Genomic DNA, 20,107 nt, shown 5'->3' with positions numbered 1-20,107 from the left:
TACAGGTGTGAGCCACTGTGCCTGGCCCTAAATATTCTGTAAAAATGGGGACTTGCCATGTCGCCCAGGCAGGTCTCCCGACTCAAGCGATCCTCCCACCTCGGCCTCCCAAAGTGCTGGGTTCGCAGGCGTAAGGCACCTCAGCTGGCCTTCCTATTAAGTCTCACACTCAATTCACTGAGAGGGGACTTGAATCTGGGCGGTCCATACTCTGTTGTTTAGGGCGTTAACTTACAGCCTATCTCATCCAACTACTGAGTGGGGTTAAAACTGATTATCTGCCACTTTTACTTAAACATGGGGCGTGTTTGTCGAGGAAGGGCAGAAACGACTGACTTTGCAGATAGTGCCCACTGTGGCACCCAATTTTGGCTGGATCTTTGGAGCAGAAAATGGTGGGAGACGATGCTTTAAAATGGTCGCTTCCATCTTTCGTCCCCTAAACGCCCGCGCTTCCCAAGCCCACGCCTTGCCCAAGGAGGGAACGAAACTACCCCCGGCGAGGTCAGGAGGCTCGTGGGGGCACCACGGCTGGATGAGAACTAGTTTAGACCCCCGACACATCCCGGGTCGCGCGACCGTCTACCTCGGCCCTCGGAAGCCTTCCCTACACGCCCAGAGAGCTCCTCCGCTCCCCGGCCTCGAGGCCGCGCTTGGCCCAGCCGACTTCCCGTAGTTCCTCAAGCCGTTCTCGTCTCGAAAAGCCGCGCGAGACTTGCAAGAGTCCGCCCCTTTCCCATCACGCCCTGCTCTCCCCGCCAGTCGCGCTGCGTTCGTTAGGTACAGTTCGGGCCGCGAGGGGCGGGGGCTTTGTGCCGGGGAGGCGCGAGTGACGCAGGCGCAGCGCGGGCGGCGCGGGCGGCGCGCGCTACCGTCCATCCTCGGTTGTTCCACTTTTGTTCTCCTCTCTTTGGCTCTCTCGCCAAGAGCTCCGTGTTTCCCTCTCGCCCTCCTCGCCGTCCTCGTCGCGCAGCCGCGGCCCAGGTCGCCCTGAAATCTAGCCGGTCAGAGCGCGAGTCCAACAGCCGCGGCAGCTCCCAGGTGGGGGAGGGGAGGAGCCTGGGGCCCCCGCTGGGCCGGTAGAGGAACTAGGGGCGAGCGGGGAGACCCTCCGGGCGCGTAGAAGCGTTGGATCCGCGTCCTCTGGCTCAGGATGGTGGGGGCCGCGGAGGGCTGGCCTTGGCGCGAGGGAGGCGGCCGAGGTGCCTGCGAGGGACGGTCCCTCCCTCCGCTCCTCCTTGTGCACCATCCCGACCGCCCCTTCCCGGTCCCCACGCCCCCTCAGGCTGTGCCATGGGTGACAGTGATGACGAGTACGATCGAAGGCGCAGGGACAAGTTCAGAAGAGAGCGGAGCGACTACGACCGTTCCCGCGAGAGAGATGAAAGACGTCGAGGGGACGATTGGAATGACAGGTGAGCCGTTTTTAACTCATCTTGTCCCCATTTCATGCCATTCCACTTCATCCGCGTCGCTTTTCTTTTCCCCCGTTGTAATTTATATGAGAGCGAACCCTATGAAATGGCTCATTGGACTGTTTGCTATGGTGCAACCTTTCTTTGCTATTGGCCAGAGAACTAACTGTGGCTTGGTTTTAGAAATGCTCTGCAGATCAGAGCAATAGAGCTAAGAGTTTGAGCATAAAAAGAAGTCTTTACACATTCACGAAAAGCGTGCTTTTTTCGTTGTTACTGAGATGGGGTCTTGTTCTGTTGCCCTGGCTGCAATCATAGCAGCCTCTACCTTCCTGGCTTAATTGATCCTCCCGCCTCAGCCTCCTGAGTATTTTGGACTACAGGGGGAGGCCACCACACCCGGCTAACTTTTAAAAACTATTATTATTATTATTTCGAGACGGAGTCTTGCTCTGTCGCCAGCTGGAGTGCAGTGGCGCAACCTTGGTTCACTGCAACCTCCACCTCGGATTCAAGCGAACCTCCTGCCTCAGCTTCCCGAGTAGCTGGAATTACAGGCGCCCACCACCACAGCTGGCTAATTTTTGTATTTCTGGTAGAGACGGGGTTTCACCATGTTCGCCAGGCTGGTCTGGAACTCCCAACTTGAGGTGATCCACCTGCCTCGGCTTCCCAAAGTGCTGGGATTACAGGCATGAGCCGCAGTGCATGGTCAAAAATTATTTTTTATAGAGACAGGGTCTTGCTCTGTTGCCCAGGTTGTAAATTGTATTTTAGAAAGATTGCTTCAGAAATTTTTTTTTTTTTTTTTTTTTTTTGAGACGGAGTTTCGTTCTTGTTACCCAGGGTGGAGTGCAATGGCGTGATCTCGGCTCACCGCAACCTCCGCCTCCTGGGTTCAGGCAATTCTCCTGCCTCAGGCTCCTGAGTAGCTGGGATTACAGGCACGCACCACCATGCCCAGCTAATTTTTTGTATTTTTAGTAGAGACGGGGTTTTACCGTGTTGACCAGGATGGTCTCAATTTCTTGACTTCGTGATCCACCCGCCTCGGCCTCCCAAAGTGCTGGGATTACAGGCGTGAGCCACCGCACCCGGCTTAATTTTTGTATTTTTAATAGAGATGGGGTTTCACCATATTGGTCAAGCTGGTCTGGAATTCCTGACCTCAGTTGACCTGCCCACCTTGGCCTCCCAAGGTGATTACAGGCGTGAGCCACCATGCCGTGGGAGTGCCTCAGCCTCAGCCTCCCAAGTAGCTGGGATTACAGGAGTGCGCCACCATGCCCAGCTAATTTCTTGTATTTTTAGTAGAGACGGGGTTTCACCATGTTGACCAGGATGGTCTCGATCTCTTGACCTTGTGATCCACCCGCCTTGGCCTCCCAAAGTGCTGGGATTACAGGTGTGAGCCACCGCGCCCTGCCCAGAAAAATATTAATATTTTTATTTATTGATCTGACTGGAAAGGTTGTCAGACTAGTTTCCTGACAATGTATGATTAGGTTTCTTGTCACTGTTTTGCCCAAAATCTCAGAGTTCACTGGGTGGTGCTGATTGGACTAATTGACTATAAGATGTGGTTATTGAGCTTAGGATATTACAGTGTGGGCTTGACATGGGGGGTCAGAATGGTTATGGATGTATCCTGTAAATGAGTATGTTGGAAGTTATAAAGAGGGTAAGCAGTGAGAGAACAGATCTCTAAAGGAGGGGAGTGGTGCTGGAGGTGGTATGTCAGGGACCCTTTGGAAAGTGACACTTAGCTAGTTTGGAAAGAGTGGGAATTCCCCAGACACAGGTGACATGCACAGGTTGAAATTGTAGACATAACATTGTGTACTTTTAGCATGTTCTGGATTGGTTAGAGTCCTGTTTCTCAGGATGTCCGTAGACCACAGGGGGTCTTCGAGGCTAAAATTAATTTTTGTGGTAATGTTTACATATTATCGCCATTTCCACTGAATGTGCCATAGCAATGGTGGGTAAAACTGCTGAAGCTTTAGCAAACATCAAGGCAGTGAGAACAAAGAGTTAAAAAAAAAAAAAGCCAGTTTCATTAGTGGTTCTTGATGAAAGAGTAAAACATTTAAATTTGATTAAATTGGACTCTTGATTGTAGGTCTTTTTTTGACATAGAGTCTCACTCTGTTGCCCAGGCTGGAGTGCAGTGGGGTGATCTCAGCTCACTGCAACCTCCGTCTCCTGGGTTCAAGCCATTCTCCTGCCTCAGCCTCCCGAGTAGCTGGGATTACAAGTGCACATGCCACCACGCCCAGTTAACTTTTGTATTTTTAGTAGAGATGGGGTTTTCACTATGTTGGCAAGGCTAGTCTTGAACTCCTGACTTCAGGTGATCCACTTGCCTCGGCCTCCAAAAGTGCTGGGAGTACAGGCATGAGCCACCACACCCAGGCAATTTTGGATAACTTATGTCTACTAATGTGAGCTTGACAGCTTCCCATTAAGTAAAGACTTTTCTGGTGAGATAGGCAGTGATGCTAATGAATGTATTTTGATACTGTGTGAGACATAATAAGGTCCATTCAAAGGGCAAGATAGAACAGTAGATTTTAACTTGGCGGAGAATGAAGTGTTGTTCACTGATGCTATTTCAGATTGAAGGTTCTAACTAGCCTGTGAGAAACTACCTCCTTCTTGAACAAGGTAGCATAAAGAAAAGGAAAAAAAAAGAACCTATTTCTTGTTGAGTTTTGGGTAGTATCCAAAAAGAATATCTACAGTTATCTGTAGAGGCTTTTTGAACTGCTTATCGGTGGAAGGCCAGATTTTCTGTTTACTGTTTTTTTTTTTTTTTTTTTTGAGACAGGTTCTTGTTCTGTTGCCCAGGCTGGAGTGCAGTGGTGCACTCTTGGCTCACTGCAACCTTGACTTCCCCAGGTTCAGGTGATCCTCTCACCTCAGCCTCCTGATTAGCTGGGACTACAGGTGTATGCCACCACACCCAGCTAGTTTTTTTTTCTTTTTCTTTTTTTTTTTTTTGAGATGGAGTTTCGCTCTTCACTCAGGCTGGAGTACAGTGGCGTGATCTGGGCTCACTGCAGCCTCTGCGTCCTGAGTTCAAGTGATTGTCCCGCCTCAGCCTACTGAGTAGCTAGAATTGCAGATGCCTGCCACCATGCCCTGGTAATATTTGTGTATTTAGTATAGACAGGGTTTTGCTTTGTTGGCCAGGCTGGTCTCAAACTCCTGACCTCAAGTGATTTGCCAGCCTTGGCCTCCTAAAGTGCTAGGATTACAAGCATGAGCCACCACTTCTGGCCAGCCAGCTAATTTTTGTATTTTTAGTAGAAATGTGGTTTCACTATGTTGCCCTAACCTGGTCTTGAACTCCTAGGCTCAAGCCTCGGCCTCCCAAAATAACATTCATTACAGATGTGAGCCACCATGTCTGGCCTGTCTCATATTTTTCAACCAGAACAAAATATCTCAACAGATTCAGTGTAGAAGCTATCCTCTATAAAGCCATAACTTGGAGAGATTTGTAAAAATGTAAAAACAATGCCAGTTTTTCTCACCAAAATTTTTTTGGAAAAGAATCACTTTTCATAAAAACATGTAATCTATTTCATCTTACTGTGTAACTTAAAAATGAAGGTTTTGGAATGTTTTGTTTTAATTTTGAATATAGTAAGCATTGGTAGATAAGCAGAAACTCTTTGTCCTCGGTCATTTTTAGCAGGAGCCGAGGCTGGAGAAGTGCTTCAGTCCAGGAGGCTGAGGCTGCAGTGAGCCGAGATTGAGATTGCACTGCTGCACTCCAGCTGGAGCCACAAAGTGAGACTGAGACTGTCTCCAAAAAAAAAAGAAAAGAAAAAGATGAGGATGGGGGAGGTTGGTGACTGGTGGGGAGGCTGGAGGGACAGCCAGGGGCCAAAGTTAAAACAACAGTGTTGCTTCCTGGCATTGAAGCAAGGGCATGATGTGATGAGATTTGTATTTGAGGAAGGTCCCCTTGACGGTGGGGAGACAGAAGCGAGAGACCAGAAGCAGGTAGGCAGCCAGGGCTGTAGGAGCCACACTGGACAAGGACAAGGATTAGGACAGCGTGTGGGGATGGCAGAGAGTGGGACAGCTTTGATAGGCTTCCAGGCAGAGAGTTAGCAGAAGGCATTAGTGGCGAGGATGGTGAATGAAAGCTGGGGAGAGATGCTGCTCCGTTGATACAACAGAGTGGGGAGTGGAGGGTCGGGGAAGACATTTGGGCCCATGGTGGTAGCATGAATAGGCTCGATTCTGACAATTTGAGGGGGTGATGGACTGGTAGGGGATGATTTTAAAATACATTTTTGTGTTATTTTTAGAGACAGAGTCCCCCTCTGTCACCTAGGCTGAGTGCGCTGGTGCAGTCATAGCTTGCTGCAGCCTCGACCTCCTGCCTGTAAGTGGGCCTTTAGCAGGGTGATGCCTCTAGCAGGGGTGATGCATGTGGGTCTGGAGCTCAGGCAGAAGGCCAGGCTGGAAGGAGAGTTGGAGAACCATCAGTTCTTGGGTATTGGCTGAAATCGTGGAGTTAGACAAGAATCTTTGTTTTGTTTTGAGGCAGGGTCTTACTCTGTTGCTAAGGTTGGAGTGCAGTGGCTTGCCCCGACTAGACAAAAATCTTTTTCTGTTAAGAGTGAAGTTTTATAATTTTAGGCTTTTAGTCTGGTATCTCAGGGTAAGAAGGGCCTGTTTAGGAGTGTAGCTGTGGCATATCCAAGCTGTATCTTTAATTATTGTTACCTTTTTTTTTAAAAAAATTATATTTTTATTTTGAGACAGTCTTGCTCTGTTGCCCAGGCTGGAGTGCAGTGGTGTGATCTTGGCTCACCGAGACCTCCACCTCCTAGGTTCAAGTGATAATCCTGCCTCAGCCTGTTGAGTAGCTGGGATTACAGGCGCATGCCACCACAGCTGGCTAATTTTTCTCTTTTTAGTAGTGATGGTGTTTCGCCATGTTGGTCAGTTTGATCTCAAACTCCTGACCTCAGGTGATCTGCTTGCCTTGGCCTCCCAGAGTGCTGGGATTACAGGCATGAGCCACTGTGGCCGGCCAACAAATAAAAATTTTTTTATTGAGATGGGGTCTAACTATTGCTCACCTAGTCTTGAATTCCTGGTCTCAAGTGATCCTCCTGCCTTGGCCTCTCAGAGTGCTGGGATTATAGGTGTGAACCACTGCGCCCAGACTTTAATCACTGTTTCTTGTTCTTACTGCCAGAGAGTGGGACCGTGGCCGTGAGCGCCGCAGTCGGGGTGAATATCGGGACTATGACCGGAATCGGCGCGAGCGCTTCTCGCCACCCCGCCATGAACTCAGCCCGCCACAGAAGCGCATGAGGCGAGACTGGTGAGATGGAGTGGTTTCCCTCTCCTCCCCTTCGCCTCACTTCCCCCTGGGCCTTCCCTTTCGCCCCTCACCTGGGCCTAAATCTTTGTCATTGCCTTTTTTCAAGTCCCCATCACCCATCGTTTCTTTGTCCCTTGAAACCCTTGTCTGGGAGACCATGCTGTGTATGCCCCCGTCTGTCCTCCTTCATGACCCGGGAAGATGGCTTCCTTCTCTGCCTTACTTTTGTGTCCCCCGCCCTCAGGGATGAGCACAGCTCTGACCCATACCACAGTGGCTATGAGATGCCCTATGCTGGGGGGGGTGGGGGCCCAACTTATGGCCCCCCTCAGCCCTGGGGCCACCCTGACGTCCACATCATGCAGCACCATGTCCTGCCTATCCAGGCCAGGTAAGGACCGGGTTTCCGGGCTTCTCGGGAGAAGGGGGTTGATAGGACTGGGGGATGGTTGGGGTTGCTGAAGCCAGGGAGCGGGTTAGGCACACAGAGGCATGCCCCTTGGGTGGCGGTGGTAGCAGTTGGGGTTTGGGGTGATGTCCATGGTGGGCAAAGGAAGGGGGCACCTGGCTACCTTGGCCCCTCTCCAGGCTGGGCAGCATCGCAGAGATAGACCTGGGTGTGCCGCCGCCAGTGATGAAGACCTTCAAGGAGTTTCTCCTCTCCCTGGATGACTCGGTGGATGAAACGGAAGCCGTCAAGCGCTATAATGACTACAAGCTGGATTTCCGGAGGCAGCAGATGCAGGATTTCTTCCTGGCTCACAAAGATGAGGAGTGGTGAGTGCCCCTGCTTCCCTGGACCTTTTCCCTGGCATGTCCCCCTTGCCCCGCTGATGGAGCTGTGGCCATGTCCTCTTCCCAGTTTCCCCAGTCCGGAACTTTCTGGGGGGCGGGGGGCGGGAAGTATGACAGCATTGGCTGATGGGGTCTCCCCTCACTTCAGCGACTGCCACGGCCCCCGCCCCACCCCATCTCCTGTCCTGCTGTCCTCAGAGTGGGACACCTCCAGGCAGCAGGCCAGAGCCACCTGGCCCCTTGGGGCAGCAGACAGACCGCTTCCCACTTGCTGGTGTTGGGTCACTGTCATCCCCGATCACCAGGACCCCGTGTGGCTGTGGCATCTTCCCAAAGCGACGAGTGAATCCAGAGAAGAAAAGCAAAGCTCTCAGGGTCGTTTGACAGAAAAAGAATTTTAATTTTTTTTTCCTTTTGTGGATGTTTTAATTTTAATCAACCATCTTTTCCCCCCTTCCTGCTCCTCCTCCTCCTCATCCTCTTTCTGCTCCTCCTCCTTGAAAAGAGCCAGAACTGGGAACTACACCCGCTCATCGACGGAGCTCGGAGCAAACCCACCTCCACCCCCACCATACCCAGCCCATACATGAGCCCCTGGGCTGAGCCGCGCGGCCCCGGCCAGGCAGACAGGCAGGGCACTGCTGTGCACAATGCAGCAGTTTAGCTGAATGTGATTGCTCAGGCAGTTAGTCAGTCAGGGCCCCCACTGCGGAGTCCCGTGGGGCAGGGCATCTCGGCCGGGCGCCCAGCCAGGAGCCAGCCGGTGGCCCGCCAGCCAGAATGGGCCCTGGGCACCGCTGGTTAAATCTTGAGCTCTGTTTGACCAAGCGGCCAAGGTAAAGATCCTGGAGGTGATGCCTGCGGCTTTCCTTTCCTCTTCCGCCCTACTCGTGGTTCTGTTCTGTCTTCGCCGTCCCCTCTCTCAAAGTGCTCTGTGTGTCTTTGTCCTAATCTCTCGTGCATCTTCATTCTTTCTCTGTCCCTGTTCTTGCTCCCTAACACTGCCTTCCTCCCTGTTGGTTTTCTCAGTTTCTCTCTCTGATCTTTAGTTTTTCCTTTGTTTTTGGTTTCTGGGACTTTCTCACACCCTCCCCTTTCCTGCCTTTCTCCTTTTTCTCATACTCCTCATTTCTTTTGTTTTCCCCCTGAGGTCCTGTTTGAAATGTTTTATTTTTCTTGCTCCTCCCTAGCCTTCCCTCTCCTCTCTCTCCCACTGTGGGCAGGACCTGAGGCTCTAAAGGGCACTCCAGTCTCTCCCTTTGGTCTTTCCTGTCCCTTCACCATCTTGCTTATTTTCCCATGGGTGGAGAAAGGTGCCCTGCTTCTGGGTTTTGCTGTCTGGCCCTCTGTCTTCCACCTTGGGGTGGAGGGAGTTGGCGGGAGCAGGTTTTTAATGACTGCAGTTTGGGGTTGGTGAGGAGAGAGAGGTTCTTCAGGGCCTACTATTTCCTGAGCCTTCCTCTCTGAAGCTTTGGGAAATGACACCTTTTTACTACGTTAGTGTTTCCCAGAGACTTAGAGTGGTAAATCTGCCTCTGCAACCCTGGCGTTCCCCTGTAGTCATTGGTCTTCCCAAACGCAGAGCTTGTAGTTGCTGGTTCTTCCCCCCAAATCTTCTCAGAGCACAACTTCTGGTTCCTTTTAGGGTGTTGGGTGGTTTTAGCACACCCCTATCCCCTAATCTCTCTGCTTTGATGACCCTTTGTGGGTGTGAGGATGGGGGCTATGCCGTGTCTTTCCTGGGCCCCTCCCCACATGCTGGCCTTGGCCTCCAGTAACTGTTTTGTCTTTCCCTCCCCCGCTTCATTCCCAGGTTTCGGTCTAAGTACCACCCAGATGAGGTGGGGAAACGTCGGCAGGAGGCCCGGGGGGCCCTGCAAAACCGACTGAGGGTCTTCCTGTCCCTCATGGAGACTGGCTGGTTTGATAACCTTCTCTTGGACATAGACAAAGCTGATGCCATTGTCAAGATGCTGGATGCAGGTGTGTGGAGTTGGAGGGGTGGCAGGCATCTGGGCCCCATGAGGGCGGGCATGTCTGGGGACCAGGTAGAAGTGGGTTGACAGGAGCCCTGGGGTTGTGACCTCTGTTCCCTTTGTTGGTAGCCGTGATTAAGATGGAAGGAGGCACAGAGAATGATCTCCGCATCCTGGAGCAGGAGGAGGAGGAGGAGCAGGCAGGAAAGCCCGGGGATCCCAGCAAGAAAGAGGAAGGCCGGGCTGGAGCAGGCCTGGGGGACGGGGAGCGCAAAGCCAATGACAAGGATGAGAAGAAGGAAGATGGCAAGCAGGTCCGAGTCCCAGGCCTCCTAGCACTGCCCCTGGCAGCCTGGGGAAGGAGAGTCGGGGGCAGGCCCCAAAAGAGCTAGAACTGGGGGGCTGTGTTCTGGGAGGAGTGGGCAGAATGAACCTGTGGGCTCAGCTGTGGGGTGGGGAGTCCTCTGATGAAAGGGGAAGGGGAGATTTGACATCCTCAGTGGCTGTCTCTTCCCGTAGGCTGAGAATGACAGTTGTAATGATGACAAAACGAAGTCTGAGGGTGACGGAGACAAGGAAGAGAAGAAAGAAGATTCTGAGAAGGAAGCCAAAAAGGTGAGGTGTCTGTAACCTGGGGTCAGAGCATCAGGGCTGGGTTCCTGGTGCGTTAACTTGTCCCTTCTGCCATGGCTTGCACAGAGTAGCAAGAAGCGGAACCGGAAGCACAGTGGGGATGACAGCTTTGACGAGGGCAGTGTGTCGGAGTCTGAGTCGGAGTCTGAGAGCGGCCAGGCTGAGGAGGAGAAGGAGGAGGCCGGTAGGGTTTCTTTTCTGCTTCTAAAGTGTATTCTAATGCTGGTGGGGAAGTGAGAGGTTGGCAACATTGATGGGGGAAAGGTGGCTTTTAGGGGAAGGCTTCTCTGTCCTCCCCACCAAAATCAGTAATAACACACCAACTCCTACCGCACCAACTTCCTGCCTAGAAGCAGTGCTCAAGGAGAAAGAGAAGCCCAAGGAAGAAGAATGGGAGAAGCCCAAGGACGCTGTGGGGCTGGAGTGCAAGCCTCGGCCGCTGCACAAGACCTGTTCCCTCTTCATGCGTAACATCGCGCCCAATATCTCCCGGGCTGAGATCATCTCCGTGAGTGGGGAGAAGTGGAGGGCAGAGGGAAGGCAGTGGGGCCCCCATTTCACCTAATAGGGAGGCCCCCTTCCCCAGGAGCACATGCCCTCAAGGGCTGGTCTTGATCACGCCATTGGCTTTCAGGTGCTGGTGCTCTGAAGCCCTGCAGTGGTTTTACCCTGCCCAAGGACGGGAAGAGTGACCAGGCAGTTAGTCTCCAGGGTTCTGAGGACAGTGGGGGATTGGAGGAAGAAGTGAATGAATCCTTGAGTCACTAAGTAGGGCTGGTTTTCTGCTTCTTGCAGCTTTGTAAAAGGTACCCAGGCTTTATGCGGGTGGCACTCTCGGAGCCCCAGCCAGAGAGGAGGTGAGTAACTGGGTGTGTTGGAGGGAAAAGTGCAGGGGAACGTTAATGGCCAACACCACCTCCCTCGATTGACTGCCATAACATTTTCTTCTGTAGGTTTTTCCGTCGTGGCTGGGTGACCTTTGACCGCAGTGTTAACATTAAAGAGATCTGTTGGAACCTGCAGAACATCCGCGTGAGTGCTGCGGGTGGGACTGTCTGGGGAAGAGAGTGGGAGGCTAACCTATCTGTCCTGGTAACTGCCCTAGAGCCTTACCCAGAGGCAATGTAGGCAGACAATGTAGGCAGACAAAGACAGGACCTGTCAGGTCCCCGTCCTGAGGGAGCTCACAGTTTGATCAGTCGCTGGTGCTTGAGAGGGGAGGGTCTTAGAGCTGCTACTTCTCCCTGGCAAGTGGGGTTAGTGGAGTAAACTTCTGGTGTCTGCCCTCCAGCTCCGGGAGTGCGAGCTGAGCCCCGGTGTGAACAGGGACCTGACCCGACGTGTCCGCAACATCAATGGCATCACCCAGCACAAGCAGATCGTGCGCAACGACATCAAGCTGGCAGCCAAGCTGATCCACACGCTGGACGACAGGACCCAGCTGTGGGCCTCGGAGCCAGGGACACCTCCCCTGCCAACGGTCAGTGACTCCCACAGGACTGTCAGGAGCAGCTGATGGTGCCTCCTCTGCTGTGGGCACCTCTGACCTCACCTGTCTGTAGCACCTCCTCCAGCTTCCAGCAGAACTGGGGCATGGGCTGGGGTGGAACAAAAGCAAAACTGAAGACAAATCCCAAGGGGGCAAAAGGCGTCAGTTGTGTCTGGTGAGCTCTTGTCCCCTCACCACTCTTCACATGCGGAAGGTCTCAGGTTACCTGCCCTGAAGGTCTTTCTCTGCCTTACTTGCCCCTCTTCCTTCCACCAGAGCCTGCCCTCGCAAAACCCGATCTTGAAGAATATCACAGACTACCTGATCGAGGAAGTGAGTGCTGAGGAGGAGGAGCTGCTGGGGAGCAGCGGGGGTGCCCCACCTGAGGAGCCTCCTAAGGAAGGGAACCCAGCAGAGATCAATGTGGAGCGGGATGAGAAGCTGATCAAGGTGCCAGCAGTGGCAGCGCAGGGACGTGGGGGTCGGGTGGTAAGGGCAGGAGCAGGAGCTGAGCACCCATACTCAACTTCCTCAGGTATTGGACAAGCTTCTCCTCTACCTGCGCATCGTGCATTCCTTGGATTATTACAACACCTGTGAGTACCCCAACGAGGACGAGATGCCCAATCGTTGTGGCATCATTCACGTTCGGGGGCCCATGCCACCCAACCGCATCAGTCATGGGGAAGGTGAGCTCCAGGTTCTCCTTTCTCCCTGGCTGCCTCTTGCCTTGGTCCTCCAGCCCCTCCCAGCTCCCTTCCCTTCCCAACCTTTCTTCCTCTGTTCCCAAACCATAGTGCTGGAGTGGCAGAAGACGTTTGAGGAGAAGCTCACGCCATTGCTCAGTGTGCGGGAGTCGCTTTCAGAGGAAGAGGCCCAGAAGATGGGCCGCAAAGACCCAGAGCAGGAAGTGGAGAAATTCGTTACCTCCAACACGCAGGAACTGGGCAAGGATAAATGGCTGTGTCCTCTCAGCGGCAAGAAATTCAAGGTCTGGATGTTGGAGAATGGGCGTGCCAGGGTGGTGGGAGGTGGGGCTGAGACAGGAAGCCCCTAAAGGCCTGGACCGGGGGTGGGAGAATTGCTCACTGGACTGGCAGGCGGGAGCTGGGAATCCTTTCAGGTCGGGCCTGGGAGCGAGGCAAGCGTTACGTGGCTGTTGTGACCCCGCTCCTCTTTCCACCCAGGGTCCTGAGTTTGTGCGAAAGCATATCTTCAACAAGCATGCTGAGAAAATTGAGGAAGTGAAAAAGGAGGTGGCATTTTTTAACAACTTCCTCACTGATGCCAAGCGCCCAGCTCTGCCTGAGATCAAGCCAGCCCAGCCACCTGGCCCTGCCCAGAGTAAGATACGATCCATGAGGGTCACATGTCCCCTCTCCCTTGACTGTCCAGGGACTCCTGTTTCTCTTTTACTTGTTGGCCTGAGAAGTTTCTGCCCCATCCTCAGGCCATAGTCCTAAAAGTCAGTTGTTCCTGCCCCCCTCACCCCCCCGCAGTAATTCATGTCCCTGTCCGTGTTGTACTCCCCCCAGGTTTGACCCCGGGACTCCCCTACCCACACCAGACTCCCCAGGGCCTGATGCCCTACGGTCAGCCCCGGCCCCCGATCTTGGGCTATGGAGGTAAGTACAGGAGGGAGATGAAGGGGCTTGGTGAGTGTGACATTGGGTGAAAGGGAGAAAGAAACAGAGGATGGAGTTGAGGACATAGTTTTGCAACTCAGCGCTGATCTCTGTCATAGCTGGTGCTGTCCGCCCTGCAGTCCCCACAGGAGGCCCTCCATACCCCCACGCCCCGTATGGTGCTGGCCGAGGGAACTACGATGCCTTCCGAGGCCAGGGAGGTTATCCTGGGAAACCTCGCAACAGGTGAGGAGGAGCACACACGCCCAAGCTTTGTTGCCCCCTGCAAACTCCCTTTTGGGAGCCCTCAGCTCTCATACTTTACCTCTCATCTCACAGGATGGTTCGTGGAGACCCAAGGGCCATTGTGGAATATCGGGACCTGGATGCCCCAGATGATGTTGATTTCTTTTGAACCGTCACTGTTCCTCACTTCCTCATTCCTGTATCATCCTTTACTTGTGACTACCTGGTCCCATCCAACTCAGAATTTTTTGTACGATCAGCCTTACTGCCAATAAAAGCACTTCCACAGGGCTTCTGACTCATGTATGTTACATATCTCCTCCATCCTTCCAAAGGAATTCCCGAGGTGTTGTTCAGCCCTGCCACTTTTATTTCTGATGTCAAAAGGCCCAGGCTCTGCGGGGACACCAGCCCCAGGTACGCAGGTGCATGTCTGGGACCGGAGAGTCTCAGTTCTGGAACTTCGCCCTCAGTCCAGGGGGTGCTGCTGCTGTTCTGAGCTATGGCTGGTCAAGCACAGGTTGTAGAAAGAGTTGGGGTCAAATGCCTCATTTATCTCTCGCCAGCCCACCCACCCAGCAGCCTGTAGTTCACTGGGGCTTTTTGGAGCGCCCCAGTAGTGAGGGTCCAATACCAGGACGTAGGCTTCCGTGCCTGACCCGATGCAGACTCCCAGCAAGGCCTTGGACCTGGCATCCGCGTCCCCCCCAACCATGACTGGGCCCCCGCCCCCTGCGAAGTGGGAGTAAAGCCTCTCCAGCTCCCCATGCAGCCCCGCCCCCCGGGGCACGTGGCAGAGGCGCCCCTGGGTCCCTCCGAAGTGAGCGAGGCACAGGCTGGCCTCCACGCAGCCAATCCAGTCCCGGGAACCCCGGAAGCCGGGGGGCTTGTCGCCCATGTCCTCCAGGGCCATCTGCACAGCGGCCAGTCCAGGTACGCCCGCGGGCTGGCCCTCCGGCCACGAGCACAGCGTCTGCAGAGTGCGGTAGCCGCAGCCCCAGCCGCGATCATCCAGGCCGTCGCAGCCGTAATGGTAGTAGAGGTAATGGCCAGAGAGCAGCGCCAGGCGGGCAGGGCCGCGGCTCGGCGCGGCCAGGCCCACGTGGACGTCCCTCAGCAGCTCCAGGGCGGTGGGCGGGAGGGGCAGTCCCAGGCCGGGTACAGCGTCCACCCGGCGGCGCGGAACGACCCCAGACTCCAGCACTTCCCCTCGGCTCCGGGTCTTGGGCCAGGTGCCGCAGGACCGGCGCGCAGGCTGGGGACACGCTCCCCTGGCCTCGGTGATCAGCGCAGGGAACAAGCAGCGGCCACGGGCAAGATCTCCCACAATGCTCCGCAGCGCCTCGCCCTCCCCTCCGCCGGGCCCGCCAGCTTCACTCCGCAGGCGCGAGCTCCGCCCCATGGGGCGGGGCCAGGGACTAGCCTTGGCCGGAGTGCGCAGGCGCTTCGCGCCCGCTTCAGAGCTCGCCTTGTCCCTCGTCCTCCGGCCCCGCGCCTGCATAGATTCGGACCCCGTGATTCCGGCGTTATGCCCCCTACTCCTGGCTCCCTAGTCGCGCACACTCCCGTGGCTGTAACAGTTTATTGGCAGCCCGGAGGGGCGAAGGCACCGCGGGGGTGGGAGCTCAGCCCGAGACATGCAGAGGACGGGGAGCCCCGGGGGACATCGGGGGTGGGGTGAGGATGGGCAGGGTCTGGGGCTCGTCTGTGTTGTAGCCCAGCCCTGAAATAAATAGTATATACAGCTAGGGGGCCGGGCGGAGCGGGGGACGTGAGGGTCCCGCCGGGGTCACAGGTCTGAGCAGCGATCCTGCTTGCTGTAGTGGTCGAACTGGTTCTTCCAGTGTACCATGTAGGAGCTCCAGCGGTGGAACTCGGCCTTCCACTGGCGCTCCGCTTCGTCGAGCGTGTCTGCGGCCAGGGCGCCCGGCGAGGCGGCGGGGGGGAGGACGGCACGAAGAAGGTCGGGGATCGGACGTGGGAGGGGGAGCATGAGTGCAGGGAGGACGCATGGAGAAATGCAGGCGACCACGTGGGACGGTGACAAGAGGATCAGGAGAATGTGCGAAAGACGAGAGGGAGGAAGAGGGCAGAGGCGGGGCCAGAGAAGGACAGCAGGAAGGAGAGAGGAGGAGAAAAGGATGACCGGAGGCAGGGGGACAGAGGGAACCAGGAGGGGGAGGTTGGGGGAAAAAGAAGAGACAGAAATGGTTGACCGTTATAACCCCAATGGGGGAGATACTATTCAGCCTGGGGCCCCCTCTGTCCCCCAGTGTCAGGCTCAAGCTCCAAAGATAATTTTATAAAAGAATATTGACTTTTTCATTTCCATTCAAACAACAAAGGCGTGGGGGTCCCTGAGACGAGTAGGGGGCACGGCCCCCTCCTCCTGCCCTGTCTTGGCTTGAGGAGGGAGGGGGCGCTGGGTCTGAGATCCCTGAGTGGGGCCTTTCCCCACGGTCCGACCACTCATTAGAGGAGGGACCCCTGTGGCCGGAGGGGAAGAGGCCGTGGTCACAGCCGCAGAAGCTGGGAGAGAAAGAGGAGGAGGAGGTGGTGGAGGAGGAGGGGCAGGGGGAGGCCCGGCCTCGGAGCAGCCTCCCCATGGGTGAAGCCTGAGCAGGTGCTGGGAGCCTCCGAGGCTAGGGGGAGAAGAGAGGGGTTACACCTGGCCAGTTCCCACTCCCCTCCTCCCAGCCGCTGCCCGCTGGCCCCTGCATACCGGTGGCGCTGAGCAATTTGGGGAGGAAGCGGTTCCAGAAGGCACAGGCCTGGGCGCGCAGCCCCTGCCGCACTTCCAGTGGCCGCAGGTCCAGGCTTACATACTGCTGCGCCCCCGCCGTGTACAGGGGCCACTGCGGGGCCTTGGGGTCTCGGGGCTCATTGGGGTCCCTGCAGAAAAAAGGGAAGGCTCAGCCCAGATGGGCAGTGGGAGGAGGCTGCCCCCATCCCCACAGGACCCTGGACTCTTCAGCTCTGCAGAGAGCGCCAGCGAGCCTGTCCCCTCCCTCCCACCACCAAGTCACTCCTTTCCCTTCTCCAATGTCCCCGGGGTCATCGGGCTCTTCCCTTCCTCCTGTGCTCCCTGTCTCCTCTCCATTTCCCTCAGCTTTTCTGTTTCATCTTTGTTTCTCCCACTAAAAAAATGGCTGGATGTCTTGAGCCCTTCCTAAGTAACCAGGACCAGGACAGGTCGTAGGTCTACAGACATCACATTTTAACACCGCCTGATGCTAGATTTCATTGTCCTGTTCTTGATCCAGGTAAATTTGTGTGTGTGTGTGAGAATGTGTCAATGGTGGTGAATCATCACTGGTTTGACTTAATCCAGCTCCAACTCCTTTGTCTTGGTCTCCCGATTTTTTTTTTTTTTTTTTTTTTTTTTCAGAGACAGGGTTTTACCCTGTTGCTCAGGCTGGAGTGCAGTGGCGCCATCATAGCTCACTGCAGCCTCAACCTCCCAGGCTCAAGCAATCCTCCTGCCTCAGCTTCCCGAGTAGCTGGGACTACAGGCACCAGCCACCGTTCCTGGCTAAGTTTTATGTGTGTGTGTGTGTGTGTGTGTGTGTGTGTGTGTGTGTGTATATTTAGAGATGCGGTCTCGTTATGTTGTCCAGGCTGGTTTTAAACTCCTGGCCGCAAGAGATCCTCCCACTTTGGCCTCCCAAAGGGCTGGGATTACAGGGGTGAGCCGCCATGCCTGGCCCCTCTGTGTCTACATCTTCTCACTTTCCTTTGCCTCTGTCTCCTTTCTCTTTCTCTTTCCCCTTTTGTCTCCCTTGTGAGCATGTCTGCCTCCGGCTCTCCTGTCCTGCCCTGTCCCACTGTCCTTCCATCTCTGTGTGTCTGCCTCTCTCTGTGTCCCGCCCCCATTCCTGTCCTCCCCAGCCTCCTCCCCATCTCCACTGCTGACCCTGTGCGGGCGAAGTTGGCCCAGTATTGCATCAGTCGCTTGGCAAAGATTTTCTCCTCTGCGGTGTAGTTTCGAGAGGGGTCCAGGGGGATCCCAAAGATGAACTCGATCTCGTAGCCGTGGGGCACCCCCATCCACAAGGGCCAGGAGAGCGTAGAGGCACGGTGTTCAAAGACGTAGGCGTAGACCCGGGCACCCTGGGTGGCCAGTCGCCCAGCCAGCTGGGCCACGGGGCACACGACATTGTGGTCGCCCACTACATCACTCAGGGCCTCCCTCAGGCGCGCCGGGTCCTCGGGATGCAGCCAGTCTGTGTAATGCAGGACCACAGCCTCGGCCGCCAGGTCACTTACCTGGGGGACCCCGACCCGCACCCCTTCCAGGAACTGGGCCCGGCTGATGAGAGACTCGTTGTCTTTGCTGAAGCCTGGGGCCCCGTAAATCAGAAAATACGAGCCCTCATCCTTCACCACACCCACCAGCACCTGGGGGTGAGGGAGAGGAGGATGGGATGGAGGGATGGGCATAGACGGACAGAGACAGAAACAGATGGACAGACAAAGAGCCAGAGAGATGAACAGTTACAGACCCGGAACCATGGATGGAGAGAGGCTGAGATCAGGGGAGGGGCGCAGAGAAAGAGAAAATAGACCCATGGTGCCTTTCCTGTTTGCCCCGCTGACCACCCTGGGATCTGAGCCCTCAGGGAGAACTTCTGGGAGGACTTCTGGACTTCTGGGAATGGGCCTGGAGAAGCCCTGATGCCTGGGTCCCTGTGGGGAGGGGAGGGGCTGTTGGGGCCCAGAGGAGCCAGCTTCATCCCTGTCAGCCACTAGTTACCTGCAGGCCATGAAAGTCACCAGCGTTGATGAGGGCCTCTGGGGTGTCACTGAGGAAGTCTCCGTCCACCACAGGCACGAAGGAGAATCGAAAGACACTTTCTTGAGGCAGCACGTGCCATTCGTGTTTCACCAGGTCCTGCGCTGGTCGTGCCCGAAGGCAGGCTACTAGCTCTGTGTCATTCCCACCTGTGCCGCCGGGTGGACAGCCCACATAGTGGGCCAGCAGCGTGGCCCTGCGGCGGGCCTCTCCCACACCCACTGTGGCCCAGGGCCCATTGGGGGTACCACTCTGCAGCACGGCCCTGTGGAACAGGCCCCGACTGGGCGGGGACAGCAGGTGCATACCCACTGAGGCGGCACCTGCGCTCTCCCCAAACAGTGTCACTGATGTCGGGTCCCCCCCGAAGGCTGCCACGTTCTCCTGCACCCACTGCAGGGCCAGCCTCTGATCCAGGAGACCCACGTTGCCCGGGGCCTCTCGGCTCCCTGGCAGGGCCAGGAAGCCAAAGGCTCCCACCCGGTAGTTCATGGACACCAGCACAGTCCTCTCGGCCTGCACCAAGAAGCGGCCATCGTATACGTCCAGGGAGGAGGCCCCACTGTAGAAGCCACCCCCATAGATCCAGACAAGGACAGGGGCAGGGGATGTAGGCCGGGGGTGTGGCGTCCACACGTTGAGGTAGAGGCAGTCCTCACTCAGCTCACGGTTGGGGTTCCACATCTCAATGCCCTCAAAACCCGGGTACAGGGTATCCACATATTGGTAGCAGACACTCTGGAAGGTTGTAGCGTCCAGCACCCCTGGCCAGGGCTGCTTGGGCTCCGGTGGCAGAAAGCGACGGGGTCCCACAGGTGGCTCCGCGAAGGGGATGCCCAGGAAAGCAGAGACGGGGCCCCCAGGGGCCTTCAGGCGAATGCCCCGCAGCCGGCCCCCACGTACCGTCACCAGCAGCTCTGCGTCCTCCCGGCCCTCAGCTCCCATCCCTCCTCCCAGGAGCCAGAGGAGGAGGAGAAGGAGTGGGGAAGCCAGGGAAGGCATGTGCAGGGGACACCGCGGGGGCCTCATGGCTGCAGGGCAGGCGGGGTCTGCTGGGAAAAAGAAAGGAAAAAGGGTGAAGAGCCGAGAAGCCAGGAGGGAGGAGATTAGGGCACAGTCGGCCCAAGGGTTATCACTCAGCTGCAGAGGAGGTGGGGCAGGTTGGCAAAGATGAGGGTAGAGAGGGAGGGAAGAAAGGAGACAGGCAGAGACAAGGACACAGGCCAGTGGGCAGGAGGGGACAGAGATCAGGCAGACACCCCCATCCAGACAAATGCAGGAAACAGGAGCACCCCGCAGGGGGCCGACCACCCTCACCTCCTTCCCAGCTCTGGGAACTGGGCCTGGCCCAGCTCCTGCAGTGTGGGCACCAGAGGCCGCAGTCCACGTACAGGTCACCCGACAGGGGCGCGGCCTCACAGACGGGCGGCGCCGCTGGGGGAGCGTGAGGCGGCCTGAAGGCGCAGCCCCTCTCCTGGGTTGGCCAGGCCCGGGCCTTTGGGGGGCGGTGGGCTGGGCATTCAGGGTGTGGAAGCCTCAGGTTCCCGGGTCCCCCAAATCCTGCCTAGTCCACTCCCCATCCCACTTTGCCCTGTCTCATCCAGTGTCTGGCACCGAGCGCTGATGCCTGCGGGTTCCCGTTAGCTGCGCACGCCCCCAGGCCAGCCCCAACAAACAGGCTCTCCAGCCCGCACCCCCAGTACTCGAGAGCACCCCCATCCGTCTGGAGCTGCCGTACACGCCGCCGCCGGCGGAGGGCAGTATAGACCCAGAAAAGGTCGGC

General features: G+C 56.1%; 3 protein-coding genes across 8 annotated transcripts; 1 reads left to right on the top strand and 2 right to left on the bottom strand.

Annotated features, from left to right (window-relative positions):
- Positions 1-855: 855 nt before the first annotated feature.
- Positions 856-13,823, top strand: SRRT (serrate, RNA effector molecule). Of its 5 annotated transcripts, none has more exons than XM_012474754.2 (20): positions 856-1,041; positions 1,286-1,415; positions 6,640-6,768; positions 7,013-7,159; positions 7,357-7,545; positions 9,377-9,546; positions 9,669-9,853; positions 10,059-10,154; positions 10,239-10,356; positions 10,526-10,680; positions 10,968-11,029; positions 11,126-11,204; positions 11,464-11,652; positions 11,938-12,111; positions 12,197-12,350; positions 12,459-12,652; positions 12,849-13,005; positions 13,197-13,286; positions 13,406-13,532; positions 13,626-13,823. In XM_012474754.2, exons 2-20 carry the CDS (start codon positions 1,294-1,296, stop codon positions 13,699-13,701), a joined length of 2,613 nt encoding a protein of 870 aa, XP_012330177.1. In that variant the 5' UTR covers positions 856-1,041; positions 1,286-1,293; the 3' UTR covers positions 13,702-13,823. The 5 variants fall into 5 exon arrangements, with proteins under 5 accessions (XP_012330177.1, XP_012330178.1, XP_021527256.1 ...); XM_012474755.3 differs by having other exon boundaries at positions 10,523-10,680; positions 13,427-13,532; XM_021671581.2 differs by having other exon boundaries at positions 10,523-10,680.
- On the bottom strand, positions 13,191-14,847 carry UFSP1 (UFM1 specific peptidase 1 (inactive)). Its single transcript, XM_012474758.3, has one exon. It carries the CDS (start codon positions 14,443-14,445, stop codon positions 14,002-14,004), a length of 444 nt encoding a protein of 147 aa, XP_012330181.2. The 5' UTR covers positions 14,446-14,847; the 3' UTR covers positions 13,191-14,001.
- A 253-nt stretch (positions 14,848-15,100) lies between these two features.
- On the bottom strand, positions 15,101-19,687 carry ACHE (acetylcholinesterase (Yt blood group)). Of its 2 annotated transcripts, none has more exons than XM_064375727.1 (4): positions 18,286-19,687; positions 17,446-17,930; positions 16,255-16,424; positions 15,101-16,174 (listed from the first exon to the last, which is right to left on the bottom strand). In XM_064375727.1, the coding sequence occupies exons 1-4, from the start codon at positions 19,351-19,353 to the stop codon at positions 16,047-16,049; spliced, it is 1,851 nt and encodes a 616-aa protein (XP_064231797.1). In that variant the 5' UTR covers positions 19,354-19,687; the 3' UTR covers positions 15,101-16,046. The 2 variants fall into 2 exon arrangements, with proteins under 2 accessions (XP_064231797.1, XP_012330174.2); XM_012474751.3 differs by having other exon boundaries at positions 15,101-15,443; positions 18,286-19,686.
- Positions 19,688-20,107: the final 420 nt, after the last annotated feature.

This window comes from Aotus nancymaae, unplaced genomic scaffold (assembly GCF_030222135.1).
Source record: "Aotus nancymaae isolate 86718 unplaced genomic scaffold, 86718_ANA_hifiasm-v0.15.2.pri h1tg000012l, whole genome shotgun sequence".
Taxonomy (NCBI): domain Eukaryota; kingdom Metazoa; phylum Chordata; class Mammalia; order Primates; family Aotidae; genus Aotus; species Aotus nancymaae.
The sequence above is the reverse complement of the archived record's forward strand: the minus strand, read 5'-3'. Positions and strand labels throughout refer to the sequence as shown.

What these genes read in the sequence shown, in the direction of transcription:
- SRRT (XM_021671580.2), top strand. Translation starts at nt 1,294, where the DNA reads ATGGGTGACAGTGATGACGAGTACGATCGAAGGCGCAGGGACAAGTTC. An exon ending in TGTCAAGATGCTGGATGCAG is followed by an intron (nt 9,547 to 9,668) that starts GTGTGTGGAGTT and finishes CTTTGTTGGTAG; the next exon opens with CCGTGATTAAGATGGAAGGA. An exon ending in CCCGATCTTGGGCTATGGAG is followed by an intron (nt 13,287 to 13,405) that starts GTAAGTACAGGA and finishes TCTCTGTCATAG; the next exon opens with CTGGTGCTGTCCGCCCTGCA.
- UFSP1 (XM_012474758.3), bottom strand. Translation starts at nt 14,445, where the DNA reads ATGGCCCTGGAGGACATGGGCGACAAGCCCCCCGGCTTCCGGGGTTCC.
- ACHE (XM_064375727.1), bottom strand. Translation starts at nt 19,353, where the DNA reads ATGAGGCCCCCGCGGTGTCCCCTGCACATGCCTTCCCTGGCTTCCCCA. An exon ending in GTGACTTTCATGGCCTGCAG is followed by an intron (nt 17,931 to 18,285) that starts GTAACTAGTGGC and finishes CCTCACCCCCAG; the next exon opens with GTGCTGGTGGGTGTGGTGAA. An exon ending in GCCAACTTCGCCCGCACAGG is followed by an intron (nt 16,425 to 17,445) that starts GTCAGCAGTGGA and finishes TTTTTTCTGCAG; the next exon opens with GGACCCCAATGAGCCCCGAG.